This window comes from Ursus americanus, chromosome 17, assembly GCF_024610735.1.
Source record: "Ursus americanus isolate L20-20 chromosome 17, mUrsAme1.1.p, whole genome shotgun sequence".
Lineage (NCBI taxonomy): Eukaryota > Metazoa > Chordata > Mammalia > Carnivora > Ursidae > Ursus > Ursus americanus.
The window spans coordinates 17,704,783-17,728,037 of record NC_142143.1 but is presented as its reverse complement, the minus strand read 5'-3'; the positions used below and the strand labels follow the sequence as shown (position 1 = coordinate 17,728,037).

Below are 23,255 nucleotides of genomic sequence, written 5' to 3'. Positions count from 1 at the left end.
ATTTATTTCTTACCGTTACTTACATGGAAAGATTTTTTTGATAAATCCTGAGTAAAATGCTGATTTCTATCATTTCAAAACAAAATTTACCTCTTTTATACCCCTGATCCATTCTGTTCTGTAAACAAGGAGACATTTTTTATTTTTTTTATTTTTTTTTTTTAAAGATTTTATTTATTTATTCGACAGAGAGAGAGACAGCCAGCGAGAGAGGGAACACAAGCAGGGGGAGTGGGAGAGGAAGAAGCAGGCTCACAGCGGAAGAGCCTGATGTGGGGCTCGATCCCATAACGCCGGGATCACGCCCTGAGCTGAAGGCAGACGCTTAACTGCTGTGCCACCCAGGCGCCCCTAGACATTTTTTAAAAAGGCGACCTAGTCCTCATTTTTATGAAAGCATAAAAATGGTCTTAAACAAAAGAAAAATTCCTTAGGAAGTGGGACTAACACATCTGTCCCCCAACAAAGAAATGGAAAAAAAGGCTCCTCACCGCCAGGTCACTGTATATGTGGTCACCAAAATACAACACCTTGGATCCTCTCCATCCAGTAAGCTTCAAAAATTCATATAAATTGCCCTGCAATAATAGAAAAATATAGATATTATATCATCTGAGATAGAAACCTATATAACCTGTGGCCCAAAACATCTATTATTAAATCCTTAACAAAAACTTTGCTTTTATATATAATTTATGTATCAAAACATAAAAGATAAAAACACCTTTGTGTGAAATCTCTCAGACCTTTCTTCTAAGTCAAACGCACTTTCCAAAAATGATTCATATTGTATATACCTCTTTGTAATGATCTTTTTACACTGAACATTCTATGATCATGTCAATAAATACTAACCTACCATTTCAGTACATGAGAAATACCGTGATTCCTTTTACCAATTTCCTGATGTTAGGCATTTACCTTGTAACCTATTTCGTAACCCATGGTAAATATTCTTATAGCAAAATTTTAGCTACATCTTAATAATTTCCTTGGTCTAACTTCCTAGTAGTGGGATGGCTCTATTTCAAAGCAAATCTTTCAAGGTCTAGAAAATATACTTACTGCCAAATCCAGCAGGGTATTATAAATCCACCAGGAATGTATCAAAATTTTTTAACTGTGTAGTACTATCCTATAAAATTTCATGATTTTATAAATATTACAGAAATATAAAAACTTTAAAGGATGAGATAAAACAAACTTCAGTAACACAAGAATGGTCAATGATTCAATCACTTATTCAAACATTTGAGATCTTTATTGATACCAAAATATATCGAAACTGTATATAACAAAACACAGTTCATCAGGAAATAATCACTAATTTAAAGTGAGTAATACACCATGTGATTCAATGATTCTTCAAGACAAATATCCAAGGTTTACTACTAACATCTTAAACTGTATATACTATGAAAGTAATGCTTTAAATTTTATTTTTAAGGACTGTTCAATTCTGAGTTAATTTAGACATAGCACACTGAAAATATACTGACTTAAGTTTAAATTTTGCTGCCAAGTTATAAAGAGCCAATTCAAGCAGAACAACACTCAGAACTATGCCGGGCACACAGTAGGCCTCGACAAATGTTGGCTGTTATCATTCTAACTGACCACCAAGCAAAGGAACAAGAAGGAAAAATCAGTCATGAAGTACCTGCTTATAAATCTGGCCTTTCTGCAACTTGTGGATCTTGTCCCAGAGTAAGACACCTTTCTCGTTCACCTTCCGGAAAGGTCTAACAACAGAAAGGGGAAACACCGTGACCTGTGGGAACCGTGCAGGGTGTCTCCTTAGCAAACACCACACAGTCGGTTACTCAGTGGGAACGGAAAGGGACTGCACAAACCTGGAAAAGGCCTGGGACCCAAACTCTACCACCACAACCCCTGGTCCAGTGCACACATCCCAAACTGCAGACCCCGGGATCCAAAAGGTATTTAGGAAAGAACTCCACAGTCAAATAAATTTGAAAAACACTAGGCACTACTTAGGTCCCTCTTAAAAAGTCCCTGAGGACTCTAAAAAGCCCTCCTGGGAGAGAAACATTCTTTAGCCCAGATTTCCTAAAATGTATTTGATCATGCAGAAAATCTGCTTCACAAAAACAGCTTATGGAAAAACCGCCTTAGTACACATGTCCCTCCCGGTGCTTGAAATCCAGCCACTTCAGACACAAAACGAATCTGAGGATGAGACAAATCACTTTATGATGGACAATGGGAGTAAGAATAAAGGCCTCAGGGAGCTCCCCTCTCCTTGCTAGATGGGATGCGGCCTAATTCATCAATCGATTAAGAGAGCCAATTATATCTTTAAAATTGGAAAGAAAAAAAAAATAAAAGTCCAAAGTATGTGGGGTCCGTTTGCCTTTTTTTAAGGTAACATTTATTTGGATTGCTTTTGTGATTAGAAAAATTTAAACTGACTGCAAAAAATCTGGAAAATGCAGAATAGAACGAAGAAAAGGGAAATGACCCCTAATCCAGGTGCCCAGATACAAACACCTAACATTTCAGGAGGTGTCTTTCAGTCTATAAAGATAACATCTGTTATCTTTCTCTTTTTTATGAACATAAATGAGGATCACTGTGTATACTGATTTGTATCTCTTTTCTCTAATGTTGTGAGCAATCTCTTTCATACGTGTTTTTAACAGTCATAAAACATGCTCACTGCTTTCTTTCCCAAATACATCTTTTTCTTTTTTGACAGGGAGCACGCAAGCAGGGATGGGGCAGAGGAAGAGAGAGAATCCCAAAGAAGGCTCCATGCTCAGCACAGAGCCCAATGCAGGGCTTGATCCCATGACCCTGAGATCATGACCTGAGCCAAAATCGAGAATCTGTCTCCCAACCTACTGAGCCGCCCAGGCGCCCCCCAAATACATCATTTTTAATGACTGTCTAATATCCCCACCACGGATGCTCCTTTAGGTTGTCTCTGAGCTTCATCATTATAAATAACACAGGGGTGAACGGAGGTATTCCGTGCATGCGGAACAAAGACAAAATAAATGGGCGTGGGAGGTGGGGGATGACTCTTGGTGAAGAGGTCTGTTCCACACATTGAAAAACATTGTAGGGGCACCTGGGTGGCTCAGTCGGTTAAGCGTCTGCCTTTAGCTCAGGTCATGATCTCAGGGTCCTGGGATCAAGCCCTGCGTTGGGCTCCCTGCTCAGCGGGGAGTCTGCTTCTTCCTCTGCCCCTCCTCCTGCTCGTGCTCTCTCTCTTTCTCTCTCTCAAAATAAATAAATAAAATCTTTAAAAAAATAAAATATTTTTAAATGTTAAAAAAATATATATTTTAGGATCCCTGACCCCCACCTATTAATGCTAAGAGCACACCCCAGTCACCATCATAACCCACAACTTCCCCGCTCCTCTATCTTCTGTGGCAGGAAGACACTACATAAGTCTTGGTAGAGATTTACTCCATTTGACACAACACCTGAGCTTCGCGAAATCCAGCTGTAATTTTAAATGCACCACCGAGAGCTGTATGTACCAAAAATACCCCCCAGGTGATTCGCTGTTGCTGTTGTTTTGTTACGCTTCAAAACACATCTGCGTCAAGAGGTCTAACTTATGACGTAATACTAAGTTTGGCTTTTTCATTGCTGTCATTCTTTTTCTTAGAGCCTGGCCCCCAGGACTGAAGTGCCCCAGCTGAAGTGAGAACCATCTCAATAAGTACGAGCCGTCCGCTGTGCACCACTCCCACCCACCCTGTAACTCCTTGCTAGAAGGTTCAAAATCAAAAGCTATAACGTCAGATGCTTCTGATTGTCCAACTAGACTTCACCAAGTCACACTACTTAAGCATTCACGGCAGCAAAGGACGACAGTCTAGTTCTCCCAGAAAGACAGATGCTCACCTCCGCTTATCGTTAAAGAAGTTTGGCTTCTCGGCCTGAACGATGACCACATCAAAGAGGTCCCTCCAGTCTTTTCCAACAATATACCTCATCCCTTTGTCCCTGAAACAACATGTCAGCCGGTGAGTCTAACAAGAAAGGGATTCACTACTTTTGCAACGTTTGCTTTCAAATCTTCAGCTGTGCAGGTAAGTGGGAAGACAAGACGTGAGCCAGACGGCAGCAGGGACACCCACAACCACTTACACGAAACTGCTGGGGCTGTTGGTGATGAGGAACATCTTCTTGCCGTGATCGGCCAGTTTGGCCAGCACTGCGCGGGTCTGCTCGGCATAGCAGATGTATTTTTCTAGGAGCAAGACAAAAACGCACACACGGACTCAGCGTGAAGTCGGGTCGGTCTGCAGCGCTCACTAAACGGGGCCTCTGGGTCTGGCGCATCGGGGCACTTGGGGGAAGAAAAGTCTTAAGGAAGCGTGGTTCAGGCTGGCCTCGAAGTAGCTGGTACATCAGGAACCAAGATTCTGCCTCCTCGGTCTAAGGGAACCCACCACATGCCTGCTGCCCAGGCCAGCACGTCTTTTTGGGTGGGGATTAGGGCGAGTTCTGAGACCAAGGGGAGGGAGACGTCTGAGGTGCGAGGAAGCACGGCCCTCACGCTGCCCTGGGAAGAGGTCCTGAGCGCTGGCTCGGCACCAGGAATGAAAATAACGCCAGCTCGTGGTCCGGGAAAGGGACAGGCTGAAGCGGCCTTCATGACAATGCTGGCCACGTACCAATATCTGCTTCGATCGCGCTGTACATGATTCCTTTGATGTGCACATCTCGGATTGAGTCCTGTCAAAAGAGAGGTTTCTAATCAGTGAGACGGTCAGTGAGACAGCCTGAGTAACAGGATAAGCAGAACGGCATTCGTGACGATGTCCGTCTTTAGAAGCCCGGCCATCCGGGCACCCAATGCAATCTCAATGCTGGGCCATTTTGCACAGGCGGCCAACACTTGGGTTTCCATGGCGACAGTGGCAGTTTTCAGAAGGGTCGCTGGGGGGAGATAACTTGTGTGAACAATTCTGAATAAAATTCCACATGGCAAATGGCAATTTCTATGCACTATCACAAACAGACGATTCCAGGGTATCTGGACAAAGGGAATTATTGCTCTTTTCATCTTCGCAGCCCTCCCTAGACCCCAAGAGCAGGTTCTCTAATCTAGACAGGCCGAGACCAATGCCAGGCTCTTCGGTTCAGTGAGCTGAGGAGCGGTCAGTGAGATGCTAGCACAGGCAGAGACGTGGTGCGGCTGGCAGACACGAGGAAGAGGAGGCCGCGAACCCCTCACAGGCCGCAGGCGGTGGCAGCCTGGTGCCCGGCAGGTGTCAGAGCACAGCACCACTCTCAGGGGGCACTGAGCAGGTCCACCGCAGAGGTGGCTCTCGTGGAGGCACAGGGAAACTTCCGGGAGCCTACAGCAGGAGACTGGGCTGCAGGCAAAACTGAGCCATAAGCCTTAGAAAACTGGTAGGAGATTTCTATCAAGAGTGAGCACCTCCGGACTGCAAACTTGACTTCAGCCACCTTCTACTACTGGCTTGTTTCAGCTTCACATTGGCAGAAGACAGGCTCAGAGCAAGCTGCAGCCAAACTTCCTGGCCGGAAATCTCGGCTCGACCATTTACTAGCTATGTGACTCTGGGCAAGGGACTCAACCTCTCCGTGCCTCAATTTCGTTATCTATAAAATGAGAGTAATAATAGTACCTCCCTCCAGGCATTCTTGTGAGGATTTAATTAGTTCATATGCAGAAAGCACTCAGAGAAACAGTGCCTGGAATATACCTAAGTGCTCTCTATTGGTGGTAACAAAGAAACATCTCTCCTCATGACTGCAAGGGTTATAGAACTCCAAGTGGTTCTTTTCTTTATTTTTTACTACAAGTGATACTTAAAGATTCTTAGAGCATTCGTGCACACAAAAAGGAGAACAGAAACTAAATATTTAATTTTAGTTCAAATTATAGCAGACTAATTGAGAAACTAGACTTCATCCTCCATCTTCCTAAAACCCATGATTTAAGGCACTTGAAATTTAAAATTAGTCATAAGCATATAATAAAAACACTGTGGTATATAAATACAGATCTCTTAAAAGTATAAGTACTTAAATAATATATATTACACATATAAATATATATATAGAAATACATGCTTATAAATATGTATTATATGTATATGACATATATGTATATAATAAGTATATTAATACATGAACATATTTTTAAGTACTGAAAGAAGTTCAGAGAGCTCAAAGAATACAAACACAGGTGACTATAAATCAACATACATAAATACAAAGCTATATAAATGATGTGCATATATGCACATGTAAGTCTCATAGCTGTCTATAAGCCTCTCCGACTGGATTTTCGCACAGCTTTTGCAGGGCTGGGAAGGCCCACCTAGAACCTCCGTGTACAAGAGAAAGGCCCGCTCTGGGCAACCGCAGTCCCATGTGAAGTCACCCCCTCTGCAGGCAGGCTCACAGGTGAGTTGGGTCAGGCTGGACCTCAGCCACCACTCGCCCCTCTGAACAGATGCACTGGCCCTGGCCTGTGGTCAGCAAGAATTAGAAATCCAGATAACAATATGAGCGCCCTCTTCTTTTAACACAAAAGTAGACTGATTTCCAATTGTCCTGATGTAAGATCTTTCTTAACAATTTTCAGGGTAAAACCATAAATAAAAGAGATCCCAGGCAAAGGACTATTTCAAACGCCTAACCCAGGAGGCTAACGATGCTGTCCCTTCTGCTAAAACCCTCTGCGAGACATGGCACCACCGCCTCTCACCTTGACGTCTTTGTACAGATGGACAGGTTCATAGTCGATGTTGTTCTTGAGGAAGTATTCGTTCACGCAGGAGAGGAGGGACATCTCCGGCAGGGAGAAGATGTCCATGAACTGCTTCATGGTGTTTCCATGAGAACTCTGCAGGCAGCGAAGGTAAGGTCAGAAACAGAGGCCAACACCACAGCAAAGCCAGACTTGACATTTACCCCAGGGGATTCTGGTCATCAACATCTAGATGCTTCTCCCCAAGGACAATTGTTACAATAACAAAGTAGAAGCATTCGCCTTGTTTCTTATCATTCCCAGCACAGCTGACGTTGTACTCTAAGCACAACTGGGAAATCCAAGGAAATGCCCTGATTTCCCTCCAAAAAATCTAACTACTCTTTCATGCTCCTGTAAGCTCTACCATCCAGCTCACACTCCCCTGTCAGACACAGAGGAAACCCGGCAAGTAGAATACTGCCCATGGAATGGCATAAAAGTCCACATAATCTGAATGTGAGTGCCTCCCCGCAGCCATAATGAGCCTGAAAAAGAGCCCTTCTCTGAATGCCTGCAACTAGTAACCCTAAGTTTACCAGCTGACTGGGCATCTTCCGTTGCATTTTGACGGTGCAAATAAGAGCACACCTGGTAAGACAAGGAGCAAAAAATCAGAAAGCAAAGAGAACCACAAAAGTCAGAGAAGCAGAGGTTTCCCTTCAGGCACAGGGTGACCTGCTGTCCTCGATCTCAGAGAAGGCAACCACACCTGACCTGACTTCATCCAGAAAGTGGGGACACGCCTGGAGTGGGAGATCATAGACAGGGGTGGGGGCAAGCATATAAAGAACCTTCATCAGGTAGGGAGGAAAGCGCTAAGAAAGGGAATCTTGAAGGGCCTAGGAGAGATGCCAACATACTAGCCTCTCTCAAATCCAGGGCCTCTCGAAACAGTCCCAAACTCCCTTGTCAGTTCCATAGGAGCTCTCAGAGAGATCCTAACTCTACCAGGCCATGTCTGCTCACAGCCTGCTTTAAATAAATCATCTCTCATTACCTTTCCATAAAAGTCGCTCATCTGTTCCAGAGGCACGTGGGACCCCTCGTACATTTCAATGACTTCTTCATCGGGGACAACACTGAGGCCTCTGGAAAAAAATCACAGGAAGTGCTGTTAGGTTCAACTAGCGAGAGCAGTGACTTTCAGACCTCTGGCAACTGCTGGGATATTTCAGCCCAGGTGCAAGATGCCACTGTCACAAGGAGGCAAGATGTGCCGCAGGCAACTGCTACAGATAACAGGCAAGAAGCTACTACTACTACCACCAGCAGCATTCTGTGGGCAATAAGGGCAGGAAAAATAACACCTACTAGAGATGCCAGGTATGAATTCCACACGGTCATTCACTTACTTCTCAGCAATCCTAGGAGGGAAGCACTAACACCTTCCCATTTCCCAGCAGAGGCAACTGAGGCCCAGAAAGGTCACGTACCTCACCCAAGGGCACCAAAGTAGGAAGTGGTGGGACAGGACCAGACCGAGGCTTTCTGGCTCTAGGGCCCAGGGTCCTCAACCACTAATATCACACCACCTCTCTCAACAAGGTACAAGGCCTTCCTTTGCTTTGGGGGTAGGGTTTGCTTTGGGATGGGTTTATGTTTCCATTTTTATGTTTTTAATACATTAGGAAGAGAAAGGCTAGCTTTGTCTCTGTCATCCTCCTGCCCTCTGATACTCTGACCTAAGAAGGTCAGCACTGAGATAGGAAAAGCCACGCATGAGGCTTGGGTGAACTAAACCCCGTGACACAGGGCAGGAAGCCTGGATGCCACCTCCAAGAGGGATGACCCCAGATGCTATGTGACAGTCAAGGCCAGCTTCCTCATCTATAAAAAGCCAGGGTAACATCTGCCATCTGCCTGCCTCCGGCAGCCGGGGCAGAATCTGCACATGAATCCAGCTCCTCCACAAAGAGAAAAATAAATTTTGGAGTCAGCGTGACCCGGCATTCCCCTCTGTGTCCCCCGCCGGCACTCTGAGCAGGTGGTTTCACTGGGGATTTAATGCTCTCGAATTTCCTCACCTGGCACTGCCCACACTAGAGTGTCACCAAGAAAAATGTCTGTTCCCCAGCCGCTTCTCTAGGGAAGGTGCTTGAGAAACAAGACACAGTGGTGAGGAGACCACAGAAGGAAGGATGGGAAGCCCACCCAGTGCTACATACAGTGGGAGTATGAAAACTGCCCTGAGAGTCTCAGTCACTAATAGGAACAGGATGCTTATCTTACAAAATCACCTGGCCAACATTAAGATACATTTAAAATATAGGGGCGCCTGGGTGGCACAGCGGTTAAAACGTCTGCCTTCGGCTCAGGGTGTGATCCTGGCGTTCCGGGATCGAGTCCCACATCAGGCTCTTCTGCTATGAGCCTGCTTCTTTCTCTCCCACTCCCCCTGCTTGTGTTCCCTCTCTCGCTGGCTGTCTCTATCTCTGTCGAATAAATAAATAAAATTTAAAAAAAATAAATAAATAAAAAATAAAATAAAATATAATTTATATTTGATATGTAAGTGTAATGAAAATATAATTTCAGCCTCTCTCCTCCATTCTCCACCCTCATAGAACTTTCAAAAATACCCAAGGGGATTCATTTGTATTTTGCCCCTCACCAATCTTGATTAACTTCTTTTAACTTCCAGCCTTTGAAAGCAAAGAAGGCCTTCACTTCCCTGTATCATTCACCCAATCAACCTGGGCAGTGACCTTGGGGCAGAGCTCCTGCTCACGTGTGCACCCGCCCAAGGCTCTGACACTTAGAAAGAAACTATTAAAAGTCAAAGAACTCTGCTGGGTGAGTCATTTTCCTGCCCCCACACTAGGCCCTGCCCTAAGACAGGTTCAAGGCTCCCAAGCTGCCCCAGTAACTACTGACTGTCAGCTCGAAAGCAGTGGTGAGACGAGTGTGCTCCAGCCAGCCGAATTCGGCAGGAGGCGGCTCCGGCAGGTGCAACACCCCACAGGACTGTGGCCACAGGCTCTGGGGCAAGGCCGGCCGCACCCGGATGCAGCCTCAACCAGAGCGAGGATCAAAATGCAGACTACTTCACGTGGCCCCGTGTGGTGGTGAGAAATATAAAGGTTAGGAGCGCAGATCTAAAACAGTCTGCCCGGGGTTCAAATCCTAGCTTCCTTAATCAGTAGGGATATTACCTGGACAAGCATTAGAACCTTTTTGGGTCTCAGTGTCATTTTTAAAACGGGGAACGTAACAGTACCTGTCCCCTGACATAACTGAGAAGCGTGGGTGAGCTATTAAATACAGAAGAGCATAAGGCGGGGGCTAGCACAGCTTGGCCGCTGTGCCTGTGATAACAAGCGTAGCTTTTCACGAGGTCCCAAATCAGAACTTAACTCGTGGGTACAAAATGGGACTGCGGTGACAGTCTGCCTCCCCCTCTGCCCTGTGGCATTCGCTCCCACAGCCCACAGCACAAAATTCAATCTGATGCAGGAGCTGGGGACCCACAGCAGGTCTCAGAAATGGGCAAGGCTGAGGATGAGCCTCCTTTGTACCCCTTTTAAGGGAAAGGAAAGAGCAGTGACATTCTGCGTGCCTCTACTGCTCCAGACGCACTCTGGTCTATGTGACAAGCCACCACTAAGACAGGCACTGGAATCATGCCAAGTTTACAGGGGAGCAAACCAAAGCTTTGGGACGGTCAAGAAGTTGCTCAAGGCCACACACATGGGAGCAGTGAGGCTGGGGTCCACACTGCGGAACTGTGACTCCAGAGCCCACACACGCACCCATGCTGCCTCAGCCTGCCACATCCCCTCAGCACTGGAGCCACAGCGACCTTCCCAGGTCCTAAACCCAGACACTCCTTCCCCTGCAAATGCCTCGGCTGGCTTCTCCTGCCTAGCCCTGTCCATAACTCCCTGTCCATACTCCCTAACAACTTACCTATAGAAGAAGAAACAAGACAATTAGGAGCCGTAGGGATGCCTGGTCTGAGAAGAGGAGGGAAAGGCCATGTCGGGCTGAGACGGGGTGAGGTCCCAGCACAAATCAGCCTTGAAGGAAGGATGGGTGAGATTTCAAGAAGCAACGAGGAAGGAAAACTGCACCCTGGTAGAACGCCAGCATGAGCAGATGGCCAGCAGCAGGAAAGGAGACCTCGGAGGAGAGGAATACATGTGCGTGTGCACCTACCCGTGCACACCGAGACTGGCTGTAACTGCTGGGAAGAGACCGTCCTCTGCTCCTGTTGACCTGGGGCTGGGGGGTGTCACCAGGGGTCTCCAAGCAGAGGGGCCTGCCTGGAGCCAAGCCAGAGGGAGAGAGCCAACAGATGGAAAGAGTTCTGACAACATCAACTTAGCCATGCCTGCAATAGGCACTGTCCCTTAGACCACACAACAGGTGAGCCAATGCTGTGTTTCTGGTTAACCCAGTCTGAGTCGGGTCTCAGTCACTTGTAACCAACAGTCTTAATTGATCCAGGAAGTGAAAGAGCTGTATGTGGAAGAAGAGTAAGATACGGGTTTAGAGAAGGTTGGTGAGAAACCTAAGAGGTCTGGGCTCCACTCTCTAGGCAGTGGGAGCTACCCAGGATTGCAGAAGGAGCGTTTGTTGAGAGCAACGCTTTACATGAATCAGTCCAGCAACAATGTCCAGGATAGACCGCACTGCAGAAAACTCCAAGAGCCCAAGAGAAAAGGATTAAGTGTCTGAGCCAGGGAGCTGACAGCAGGAACACAGACGGAGGAAGAGATTCGAAAGATCTGGTGAAGGATTTCATTAACCTAATCCATTCACAAAAACCATGCTTCATGTAGGCCAAGGGCACAGACTCCAGAACCAGACCACCTGGGTCTGAATTCTACTTCTGTGTGGCCTTGGGCAAGTTACTTAACAACTCTGGACTAATACCAGTACCTACCTCATAAGGTTATTTAAAAGATCAAATAAGTTAACCCAAAAAAAACCCTTTATGACAGTGTCTGTGCTACAGCAAGACTTAATATATACTCGTCACTATTTATTATCACTAATATTATTATTTTCATCAACACTACCATCTCTTCTCCCTCCTGAAACACTATTAAAATTAGTAAAAGAATAAACTGCTCGGGGTGCCTGGGGGGCTCAGTCAGTTAAGCACCTGACTCTTGATTTCAGCTCAGGTCATGATCTCAGGGCCGTGAGATTGAGACCCATGTTGGGCTCTGTGCTGGGTGTGGAGCCTGCTTGGGATTCTCTCTCTCCCCCTCCCCCCCACCCCTCCCCACCCCGCTTGCACACACACATTCTCTCTTAAAAAAAAAAAAAAGTATATATATATGTGTATATATATATATATACACATATATATATATATATAAACACTATTCAAAAAGTGAAAGGATATAAGAACAAAGACAGTAGACAAGACATATCAACATCTTCATGGAAGACAGACAGCAGATGAGAAGGAGCCTCCTGGCTCAGGAGGCTGAGAACAGGGGCCTGCAAGGGGACACCAATGCAAAAAACTGATTAGCCGCCAAAACCCCCCCGAGAAAGGCTCAGCCCCGCGAGGTACTGGGGAGCTCCTGGAGGATGTGATGTGCGCCAGCAGAATGAGGGAGTAAAGCCAGACAGAGGAAGAGATGGGCATCAGGGAACAGAGAGACCCAGGATGAGCCATCAGAGAAGATCAGAGCAGAAGGGGTAGTCAATTAAACACAAAAGTAACTGATAGAGTATCTAAAACATTTGCGTTGTTGGGAAATAAATACATGGATGATACTGGTGATGGAGCCTTTAGAAAACACGCGGGACCGCTCTACAGAAAACAAAGCAGGGAAGAAGTGATGTTATTGTTAAAGCTAAGAAAAAGCAAGCACTGTACACAGAAGAAAGCAGTCACGGGCATGACATGGAGAAAGAGGGAACACGACCTGCAGAGTCATGATGCAAACATGGAGAAACACACAGACGGGGACCCGCACGAGGCTCGAAGGACGAGCCTGCAGAAGGGGCGGCGTGTGCGCGCACCAAGTCCTATCCCGTGGCAGAGACCACGTCCAGAATTAATAAACTGGGACACAGAAGTATGAGCACATTATTTAGAAATAGGAAGAAAAATGTGAAGAAAACAAATGAAAAGAGTGTAAAGGGGCTGGGAGGGGGGACAGGGCTACTGTGGTCCGCCACGACGCTCTCGGCACTATCTCTTCGGAACTGTGCGCGTGTTTAACTTGGATAAAAAACATTAATTTTAATAAAGAGTTTGTGAGAGAAGAACCTAAGACAGGCACCTTTTTTTTTAAAGTACAAGGACCATACTCCTAAATCCTCCCCCAAATTCGAGAATTAGAAAAGGCAAAATCCTTCATTTTCAAAGTGACAGATTTTGGACTCAATGCTTCTACTAATTCTAATAAATGGGGGGGAGGTCTTAATATCCAAACTACTCAATTGCTGTGGTAGGAACAAGAACCCGCTGCTTCACCCCAGCATCCCTACCCCTACCCAAAACCTCGGCTCTAGGACCCCCACTCAGCTGGCAGATGGGCACCCCTAGAGAGCCCATCCTTCTCCAAAATTCCTCCCCCCCAAAGCACCCCCTAATGGTCTAAACACCATCATCACCCTGGTCACCATGGAGTGTAATCACTGGTTTATTTACGTGCCTTCCAACTTACACTCCGAGCTCCTCGGGGCATCCTTGAAAGCCAAGCCCTTCGGATCTGGATGATAACAGGCCCCAATAAATGTTCTTGAATGAATGAGTGAATAAATCATAAATACACACACTACAACCCTCTTCATCACCAAGCAGTCAATGGGTCTTAGATGTCTAACCCAAAGTCACTTGGTTACTATGAGTGAATAATTCACCTCCTCTTACTCTTACCTGTAGACGGTTCCCAACTGGATGTAATGAAAAGCATCAATCTTCATCAATACTGCCTTCAAAAACATAAACACATGTGTGGGTGAATAATGCACAGCAAGCTGCACATTTAAGAATTGCAGGTGTCATTACAAACCCTATCAACACCAGGCTGACACGGAGAAGCAGCACACTGTATGTGTCTGACAGGCTTGCTTGTTGGTTAAAGCACTGTGGGGGCGCCTGGGGGGGCTTAGTCGGTTAAGCATCTGCCTTAGACTCAGGTCATGATCTCAGGGTCCTGGGACTGAGTCCCATGTCAGGCTCCCTGCTCAGTGGAGAGTCTGCTTCTCCCTCTGCCCTTCCCCCACTCCTGCTCACCCTCTCTCGCTCACTTGCTCTAATAAATAAAATCTTCAGGAAAAAAAAAAGCAAAAAGCACTGTGCAGTCTGTTAAGGAAAGGACTGATCTGCAAAAACAATATGACAACTGGCTCCTCCTCAAAACACCAAAAACGACTTCTAGAAATAAAGAGTCCTTCCAAATAGCTAAATGCATTCATTTTTTTCTAATACAGTCTTTTGCAAAAGACTTTACCCAAAGATGTTTTTTAATAATTCAGTTCTGCAGCCCCAAGGAACGGAATTTAAAATCAATTTCTGTGTCCAGCAAAGAAAAGCACCAAGAGTACGTTATTCCCAAACACCATTAAACTGCAGAAAAACGTGGCGATGAGACCTACCCGCTGCACGTCATAATGAAGTCCACGAATTGCAAAATTTGGGTCATACTCATACTTCCTGATTTCCATCGGGTACTAAGAAAGAAGAAAGGAATCAGTTTTAGCGAACAATGTTCTAAGTTCAACAGTGTCCAGATTTGGTCCCTTCACAAAAGCTGAAGTGGCTGACGCACTTTGGTGGGAAGATGGGGTCAGGACAGACCACAGCTTGGCCCTCTGCTTCTGGACAAAGGACCTCTTGGTCACAGAGCCCTCCCTCCACCCCACTCCTGTTCATCCGCCCAAGCACAGGTAAGGCCTCACCCCCGACCCCAGATTCTTTCGTCTGAACTCCCCCCGCCCATCCCTTCCCTCTGCCCCTGGACCCCTAGATCCCCTAGGAGCCCAGAAAAACATCTGCTTCCACCTCCAAGACTTCACCTCCTCCTACTGTATTTAAGGCGGTGGATGAAGAACTGGAACGTCCCCTCTATGAGAAGCACGACTTTTTCCAACACGTTATCAACCACCCATTCAGCTCCTATCTGAGCACCTCAATGTATCAGCCCCCTGCACGGCCCCACTGCCAGGTTTCACGAAGAGACCAAGCTGAAAACTTTTCAAAGGGGGGCCCCCTCCATATAGCTTGCACTGCTTGTCTCATCCGGACAGTGGGCCGCTGCTCGCTCCCCAAGGGCTGGAAGGACCTCCCTGTTGTCAGGTACGGCCTCCCTCCCCCTCTGGCCGAGAGGGCCCTTTCTCAGCATGTGGTAGCCAGTTACTGCTCCAACACTCTGACTCAGAACGTGCATGACTTCTGGAGGCAGCTAGGCTCCCCTTGTAATTCCTATTAGCAAACCACTCCTCAAACTGCAAAAATCCCAGCTCTGTTCTTATCTGCTAGACCAGGCATCCAAGCCCTTCCCTCCCTCCCCAAATCTCAGAATTAGAACACCAGCTACCCGCTGGCAGCACCAAGGTACTGAGCACAGAGTCTGCTGCTACGGCACACAGGCCCTCCCGTTCCCATTTTACAGACGGGGCACCAGAGGCACTGAGAGAAACAGTGTGGCCAGGCCACACAGCTGGGGTGTGGTGGGGCAGGGCATCAGGCTCGGCCCCTTACCCTGCTCTCCCCACTCCCCCTGCCCTTGGAGTATAGACCTGTAGGACAGAAGAGTATTCCTGAATCTAGAGAGGCTGTGGCACCAGGATCTTCCTTCCAAACACCATGTAAACTGCATAAGTAAAAATCTAGATCGCTAAAGGCACCTCGGTCAGTTAAGCTCAGGTTTCAGCTCAGGTCATGATCTTGGGGTTGTGAGATCGAGCCCCACGCTGGGCTCCGTGCTGGGTGTGGAGCCTGCTTAAGGTTCTCTCCCTCGCCTTCTGCCCCTCCCCCACTTAAAAAAAAAACCCTGACAGCTATCAAGATGCGCAGTACTTTGCATGACAGTACTAACTTCTCACGGCCAGGGGCACGCTCGTGTGGGAACACTTCCTGCCCCCGCCAGGCAGAACGGCACGCAGCACGCGTTCAGGCTGCATAGAGCGCTGACTCAAATGTCACATCCGAGCTCGTTTATCTAACACCTGCCACGGATGCCAAGAAATCACCAAATGCTATTTCCACTCAGGGGCGTTTCCAAGAATTCTGAACACTGTGTACGGTTCTGCATTTTCATGAACAGACTTCACACACACGTCCCCAGAACCCCGCACACGGCACCTCGGTCCCACCTCCCGAAGCAAGGCCGAGGGTCTGCACACCTCGGATGGGCGGGACTTGGGGGGGATACTTAAATGTTCCTGAGAGGGGTGCTTTTACTGAACCACGGGCTGCACGCTGTTCGGACACTTTCTGTGTCTTTATTCTATGTACTCCTCCCTGTCCCAGCACGGAGGAGGCAGGGCATCTCACGTCCCCTTGACTGTTGGATAAACAGTACTTGAATCCAGGTCCACCCCAACCCCCTGCAATCAACTCTGAACAATCCCAGAGCCACCATACTAGCGGCTCCTCCCCCCCCCCGGGAGGGCGGGACCTGCCGCCTCAGAGGGCCCAGTGAGTTTGTTCAGGGGATTCATGGTGAGGAGGGCAGGGCTGGCCGCTGTAGCTGAGAGACAGCGTGGGAATAAGAGAGTGCACACCCTCTGAACTCGGACTGCCAGAAAGTCTGGCGGCTCCTTCTTTGAACGGCCTATCCGGACTCCCCGGCAGGACACAGACGGCACAGTGAGACACGGCCATGCACCTACCCATGGGCCCCAGAGCTGTGTGGTCTGGGGAAGCCACTCCTGATAGACACACAGCGTTTTCCCAGGGGTCCAGGGACTATGGCAGACGTGGAGAATGGACATCTTTGTCATCACAAAGAATAGGCCCCAGGGTTGCAGGACCAGGCATCGAATCCCAGTCCTACTATGTGCTAGCTGGGTGACCTTGGCAAAGTCGCTGTCTCTCTGAGCATCGGTTTTCTCAGCTCCAAAGTAAATGCAACTCCTGATCTCAGGGTTGTAAGTTCGAGCCCCACGTTGGTGTACCCATTATTTAAAATAAAATCTTCAGGGGCGCCTGGGTGGCACAGCGATTAAGCGTCTGCCTTCGGCTCGGGGCGTGATCCCGGCGTTATGGGATCGAGCCCCACATCAGGCTCTTCGGCTATGAGCCTGCTTCTTTCTCTCCCACTCCCCCTGCTTGTGTTCCCTCTCTCGCTGGCTGTCTCTGTCCTGTCGAATAAATAAATAAATAAAATCTTTTAAAAAATAAATAAATAAAAATAAAAAAATAAAATCTTCAAAAAATTAAAAAAAAAAAAAAAGGATGCATGCGGGCAGCGGGGCAGTCTCTGGCACATAGCAAGTGCACAATGACATGGAGCTGTGTTGCTGGACTGGGAACTGGGGGGCCTGGACTTTTAGACCCATTCTTCTAGCCTTTGTTACTCTCCCAGGGGACTTCAGGCCACTCACTTAACCCCTCCAGGCCTCTTCCTTTGTATGGAAAATGATATGGTTGGACTGGGGTGATTTCTATGTTCCACTCTTGCCCCTAAATTATGTTTCCCTATACAACCAATTGAGTCAAAACTGTCCTCATGGTGGGTCCCTTTCCAACACAGACAGAGAGACAGACACACAGAAACACACACACACACTCAGGCACACACGCGCACACACGCGTGCAGGCACACGTACAGGTGTGCGGCATCCATCTCCGGGAATAACCATCAAGGGTCCTCTCCCGTCGAGGAAGCCAGAGCTGCTCCCATCAGCCAGGAGGTTACACTCCTCTCCAGGGGCCCATGGCTAGATTTTCTGGATTCATCAGAGTTGATAAACTTTCCACCAGCCTGAAAAACATGACTCACTCCATGTGTCATGAAGATTACTGGTGTCTCTAAAAGCAGAACAAAGAGTATGAAAAGATAAAAGACCTGCACTGGGGATTTTTATTAAAAATCTTACTTAGGCCCAGTCTAGTTTCCTTCACTACCTGGATTTGTTCTCATTCCAAACACAATCCGAGCAGGCTAGTGTGTGGGGACGAAGGAAGAGCAAGGTGCTACAGAAATGTCCCTCACAGCTCCAAGCAGAGCTCACAGCGTGAAGAACCTGGGAGCTCCCGGTGCGGGGGTCACTCCTTCTGCTCTGCGGCAGGCCAGCATGCCCCCTTTCTGGCAAGTTACAGAGCTCTCGAGACAGCTAGTAACCTCAACATCACAACACTGCCCATGAGTTCCTGAGGTCCAGACACCTAGAAATATATGCTTTTCAGAGGTCTCAGGTTGATATTTTAAGTAGCCTAAATTATGAGTCTTACCAGAGGCAGGGCAGAAGCGCACAACAACAAAGTTCTCTAAAGTCTTCCCAAAATGTGAAGTGAGGGCAGGGCGCCCTGCATCTGACTGGTGATTTGACACCAAGCACAACACTCTCACTTAACTGTGTACTTTGTGCCAGGGCCCGGGAATACGGCAGTGAACAGAACGGACAGCCTCTGCCCCTAAGGAGTTTACACTCTACCATGGGGACGTGGACCACAGACAAACACCCAGCAGAATGCCTCCCGGTGGTAAGCACTACAGAGCAAATGCAGTGTGAGAGCTCAGAGATCTGGGGTGGGGGGAGGGGGTGGAGATGAGGAGCCAGGCCTCAGACTGCCTGGGGCCAGGAGGGATGTTCCAAAGCCAAGGAAATGCACGTGCCGAGGCCCAAGGCAGGAGTGGGTGGCAGTTCAAGGAGCAGCGAGAACACCAGTGTGGCTGCAGCAGAGGTGAGGGCAGGTGGGGAGGAAACGGGGGGGCTGGGAGCACCGGAAGGCCTTCTCTGTCATTCCAAGTGTGCTGGGAGGGCTCGAGGGCATTTTGGGTCCTGGAGCCACATGGTCGGAAGGTGATGGTGCCTGGACCAGAGCGGTGGCCGTGGGGAAGAAGGGGATAGAGTTAGGACACGTTCCGAATTGAGTGAAAAGAGAGCTCACAGCTGCCCAGTGACCTCCTCCCAAAGAGGAGAGCATGGAAAGGGGAAGCATAACTTCACGCTGCAGAGACCCTAGACACAGACATCAGGCACAGGATCAAGGACAATGCCATCAGTGGGAAGTCATGCAGACAACATGCACCCTTGACATGACGTGGCGAGAACCCCCAGTCTAACCACAGGAAAAATGTCAGACAAATCCCAAGAGAGGGCATCCTAAAAAGATACCTGACTGGTACTCCTCACAAGTGTCAAGGTCATCACAAACCAGGGAATTGTGAGAAACTGCCAAAGCGAGTCTAAGGAGAAGTGACAACTAAATGTAACGCAGCATCCTGGACGGGACCCTGGAACAGGAGAACGTCGGGTAAAAACTACGGGAATCTGAATCCAGTACGGACATTAGTTAATAAAGATGGACCAATGTGGTTCTTTTGGAAGAATAAATGGACCACAGTAACATCAACTGGGCACAAGAGGGGAAACCAGGCATGGGATACAGACACAGGAATTCTCCGTATTCGCTTCGCAACTTGTCCGTAAGCCTAAAACCCTCCAAAAATTAACAATTTATTTTCACCAAGAAGACGAGAGCGCAAGAACCCATAGCGTTTGCGGACAGATCAGACATGGCATACAGGAGAACGGGATGGGTCACGGCTGATGCTGGGCTCTGGATTTGGAAAACCGGCGAACGTCAATGCCACTGAATGATGAGGGCATGGATCTAGGCGGCGAAATCAAGAACTCTTAACACCCCCTTTATATGTCTTGGTGCACCCATGAAAGAGAAATGCAGATACAATCATTAACCTATATTTTATTCTATTTTTGTAAAAACTTATTTTTCTAAAAAAAAAAAAAGCGTAATTAAGAAGGGGCTAGAACTTTTGCGTTTGTTTTTTGGGAAGCCGCGCAATTGCAAACTTACTATTCTATTACTGTACCTCTCAAAAGCAGATGTCTTCCCATCTCTACAAGTACATTTAGTCTTTGGCAGGAAAAATGGCACCAAATTAAATGCATCTTGGAAGAATTATTTTGTTTCATCAGAGCAAGAGAAAAATCTGCATAAGCATAATTGACTCTATTAATATGCCTGATATAATTAGTGTTATGACTGATCTCTTTTATCAAAGCAACAAACAGACATAATGGGAGTGAAATTTCAGTGATCTTAAATCCAGAAGCTTTTCTAATCAGAATGATTGCACCTTCTTTTCCCCACCTATGTCATCTCTCTTTTCCCCCAAATTTCATACATTTTTTTATCTTCACAAATTTTTTACCTTCATGAATATTTTATTTTCATATGAACAAAAGGGTGGAAATGAAAGGTGTTATTAACCCCACAAGGGACAACAAGGAATAAAGGAGAGAACATTTATGCCTTGGAAAATGATTTAAGTTCAAATCCTGGTTCTGCCTCCTACTGATCTCGTGGCTTTGAGCTACTCTCTCATTTCCATTAGCCTCAGTGTCCTCACCTATAAAACACAGACTATTTGCAGGGTCGTCACGCGTCTGAGAGAAAAATGCTAGTCACAGCTAACATTTAGTGAGTGTTCTCTACCTGCCAGACACTTTAGATATATTAACTCATTTCATTATGACCATGACATTGTGAGCAAAGTACTGTTACTGTGCCCATTTCACAGACGAGGAAACTGAGGCTCAGAGAAATGAGGTGAGTTTCTCAAGATTCCCTGAGAAGTTAGTAGTGAAATTCAGGATTTGGACACCAGCAGTCAGGCTCTAGAATCTGGGCTTTCAGCATCTAGCAGAAAATCAACAGGGCTGTTAATAAAAAGACCTTCATTTTATAAGTGATACCAAAGTCACAGCAAAAGCCACAGATGACCGAGGACTAGAATGTCAGCACCCCTTCAGTTCCATCTCCTGGTGGGGTGGGGGAGAGACGGTGCAGGCTGGCAGACAAGGCAGCAAGGGCAGGACCGCCTCATTCTTATTCTGCTTTCACTCCCATTGTGAAGGGCGAAGAGAGTCTCTTGAACAAATAGAGAAGTGCAGCTGGATGGCAAGTGGCTACATGGGTCTACAAGTGGTAAAGTGGCCATAACTAAAGAAAGCTGGCTGCTGGCTGCTGGCTTAGTAGCAAAAGGGAAGGTTATTTTTGGCAAATGCCATTTCTGCATTTTGAACGAGTAGAAACTGAGTTGCTTATTAAATCCACTGATAACCAAAAGCTGAGGGGATCAGGAAATATACTGCATCAAATGGCGAGGATCCAAAACTAATGGAAACTTCGGTAGCATTAATAAAGGTATGGAATCCAGAACCAGGGAGGTGATAATCTCCCTCTATTCCACACTAGTCAGACCCCACCAGCAGTAATCTCTTCAGTTCAGGGCCTCACATATGAGAGGGATAAACCAGAGCACACACACAAAGAATGGTAACTAAGATGATAAAAGACCAGAAAGGAGGCCAAATGAGAATGGTTGAAAAACCACAAACAATCGGCCTGGGAAAAGAGACGTCTTGGACAGCACAAAGGCTAGACTACACGACATGTAGCCCAGTAGTATAAAACATTATTCTCATGGGTAAGTCAGGGATAAAACATTAGTTCTCCCAGACCTACCTATCTGCCCGTCCCCAGCCCACCTCTGCGGACAAACTCCTTCTGAACCGTCTCTGCTGAGCCGTCACCTTCTTTGTTGTTTTCCCAATTCCCTCTACACATCCCTGGCTCTTCGTTCAGACGTGTGGAGAGGCCTCCAGCAGGTGGCCACGTAATTCCTGTGCTCACACGACCGACTCCACCGGGGACCATGTGGGGACTACACCGTTGGTACCTGGGTGCTACTCACCCTCTTGCTCCCTGCTTCTACGACAGGGCCTGGCACGAGGGGGGACTTCGGAAAAGCTGAAGGAATGTGTGAAGGAAGAAATGACAAGAGACGGGACGGATGGTGAAAGCTGTAGGAGGGCCAGCTGTCCCACCCCAGTCAGAAGGGCCTCCCTCCTGCAGTAACGCTCTCTGGCCTGAGATAGACATTGAGCTGCACCTCTCGGGATACTGTGGGCTCTCAAAGGGCACCAGTGCAGGCGACCTCTGAGGCGGCGTCTCACCCTGGCTCCTGAAACGTGAACTCAAACTTCAGTACAGGAAGGCCCATCGGTTCTGCGTGTTTCTCCCTTCCTTCCTTACCATAAGCCTTTAACAATACCATGCAACGGAAGACATTCAAATGTCCTTTAGGTAAGAACAACTCAAGTCAGGGATGAGGGTAAAATGCTGCCTATCATTGGAAGGATTTCTTCTACCCAGAACTCAACAGGCTGCCAAGCTCATCAGCTCCGGGAGAAACTGCGTCCCTGAGCAGTGAGAAATGAGAGCACAAAGCCTGTAACCCCGTCGCCACAAACGCGTAACTTGAGAGTCTTTTGTCAAAGAGACATCTAAAGATTTTTTTAAAAAAACAACTATCTTCCAGGGGCGCTTGGGTGGCTCAGTCAATTACGCATCTGCCTTTGGCTCACGTCATGATCTCGGGGTCCTGGGCTCAACCCCAGCAGGGAGGGAGTCTGCTTCCCCCTCTCCCTCTGCCGCTCCCCCTGCTTATGCTCGCTCGATCTCTCTCTCTCAAATAAATAAATAAAATCTTAAAAAAAAAAAAAAAAACTATCTTCCAGTACAAAGTTCCACTTATGTGAGTTAAACAAGTTCCAGAAATCTATTATACGGCAAGCACCTATAGCATACAATACTGTATTACCAAAAATCTGTTGAGAGGGTAGATCTTATGTTAAGTGTTCTTACCACAAACACACACACACACACGCACACACACACACACACACACACACACACACAAATAATAATAATGGGGCAGGTAGAAACTTCAAGAGGTGACAGTTTATACACTTATCCCCAGACTCATCAAATTATATCCATTAAGTATGTACAGCTTTCTGTAGGTCAACCATACCTCAAAAAAGAGTAGTTAAAAAAAAAAAATCTTCCAGATAGAATCATCTGGAATGGAACAAAATCTACCCGTTCATTTAACAACACTTTACTAAGTGACGTCTGTGTGCCAGGCACAAGGCCAGGTCTGCTCAACGCTGTTCTTCAATGTCTGAGGGAAGGAGGGGGAAGACCACAATGTCCCCGTGCTCTTACCCGGTGTTCATTGATGAGAAGGTCCCGAGCAGCATTAAAGATCAGCGTGTGGAGGTGCTTTGAATAAAACACCAAAGTGTAATCATAATCGAAGCCATAGATTTCAATGTCCGACAGGCTCATCTCGTTGTTTGAGAAAATGGCATCTGGATTCAACAAGTTGTTCATAATTGAAGGAACCAAGTCTAGAAGTAAAGAAAAAAATATATTTTACCTTGTGATTAATAAGGGTGAGGATGATTCCTAGGAGTCACCAAAGTGCAAGCATGATGAGCTTTACCTTGACAACCTGACGCTGAGTGAGAG

At 47.1% G+C, this 23,255-nt stretch overlaps 1 protein-coding gene across 5 annotated transcripts in view; it reads right to left on the bottom strand.

Moving 5' to 3' along the window:
- NT5DC3 (5'-nucleotidase domain containing 3) overlaps window positions 1-23,255 on the bottom strand; it is a 74,843-nt gene that overhangs the window by 32,192 nt on the left and 19,396 nt on the right. For all 5 annotated transcript variants that reach the window (XM_087868803.1, XM_087868804.1, XM_087868805.1 and 2 more), the window contains exons 2-11: window positions 22,950-23,134; window positions 14,339-14,413; window positions 13,617-13,672; window positions 7,770-7,860; window positions 6,728-6,865; window positions 4,659-4,719; window positions 4,129-4,231; window positions 3,883-3,984; window positions 1,661-1,742; window positions 492-578 (exon numbers count right to left, since the gene is read on the bottom strand). In XM_087868803.1, the coding sequence (XP_087724929.1) occupies window positions 492-578; window positions 1,661-1,742; window positions 3,883-3,984; window positions 4,129-4,231; window positions 4,659-4,719; window positions 6,728-6,865; window positions 7,770-7,860; window positions 13,617-13,672; window positions 14,339-14,413; window positions 22,950-23,134 (980 nt within the window). The remainder of the gene's footprint in view (window positions 1-491; window positions 579-1,660; window positions 1,743-3,882; window positions 3,985-4,128; window positions 4,232-4,658; window positions 4,720-6,727; window positions 6,866-7,769; window positions 7,861-13,616; window positions 13,673-14,338; window positions 14,414-22,949; window positions 23,135-23,255) is intronic.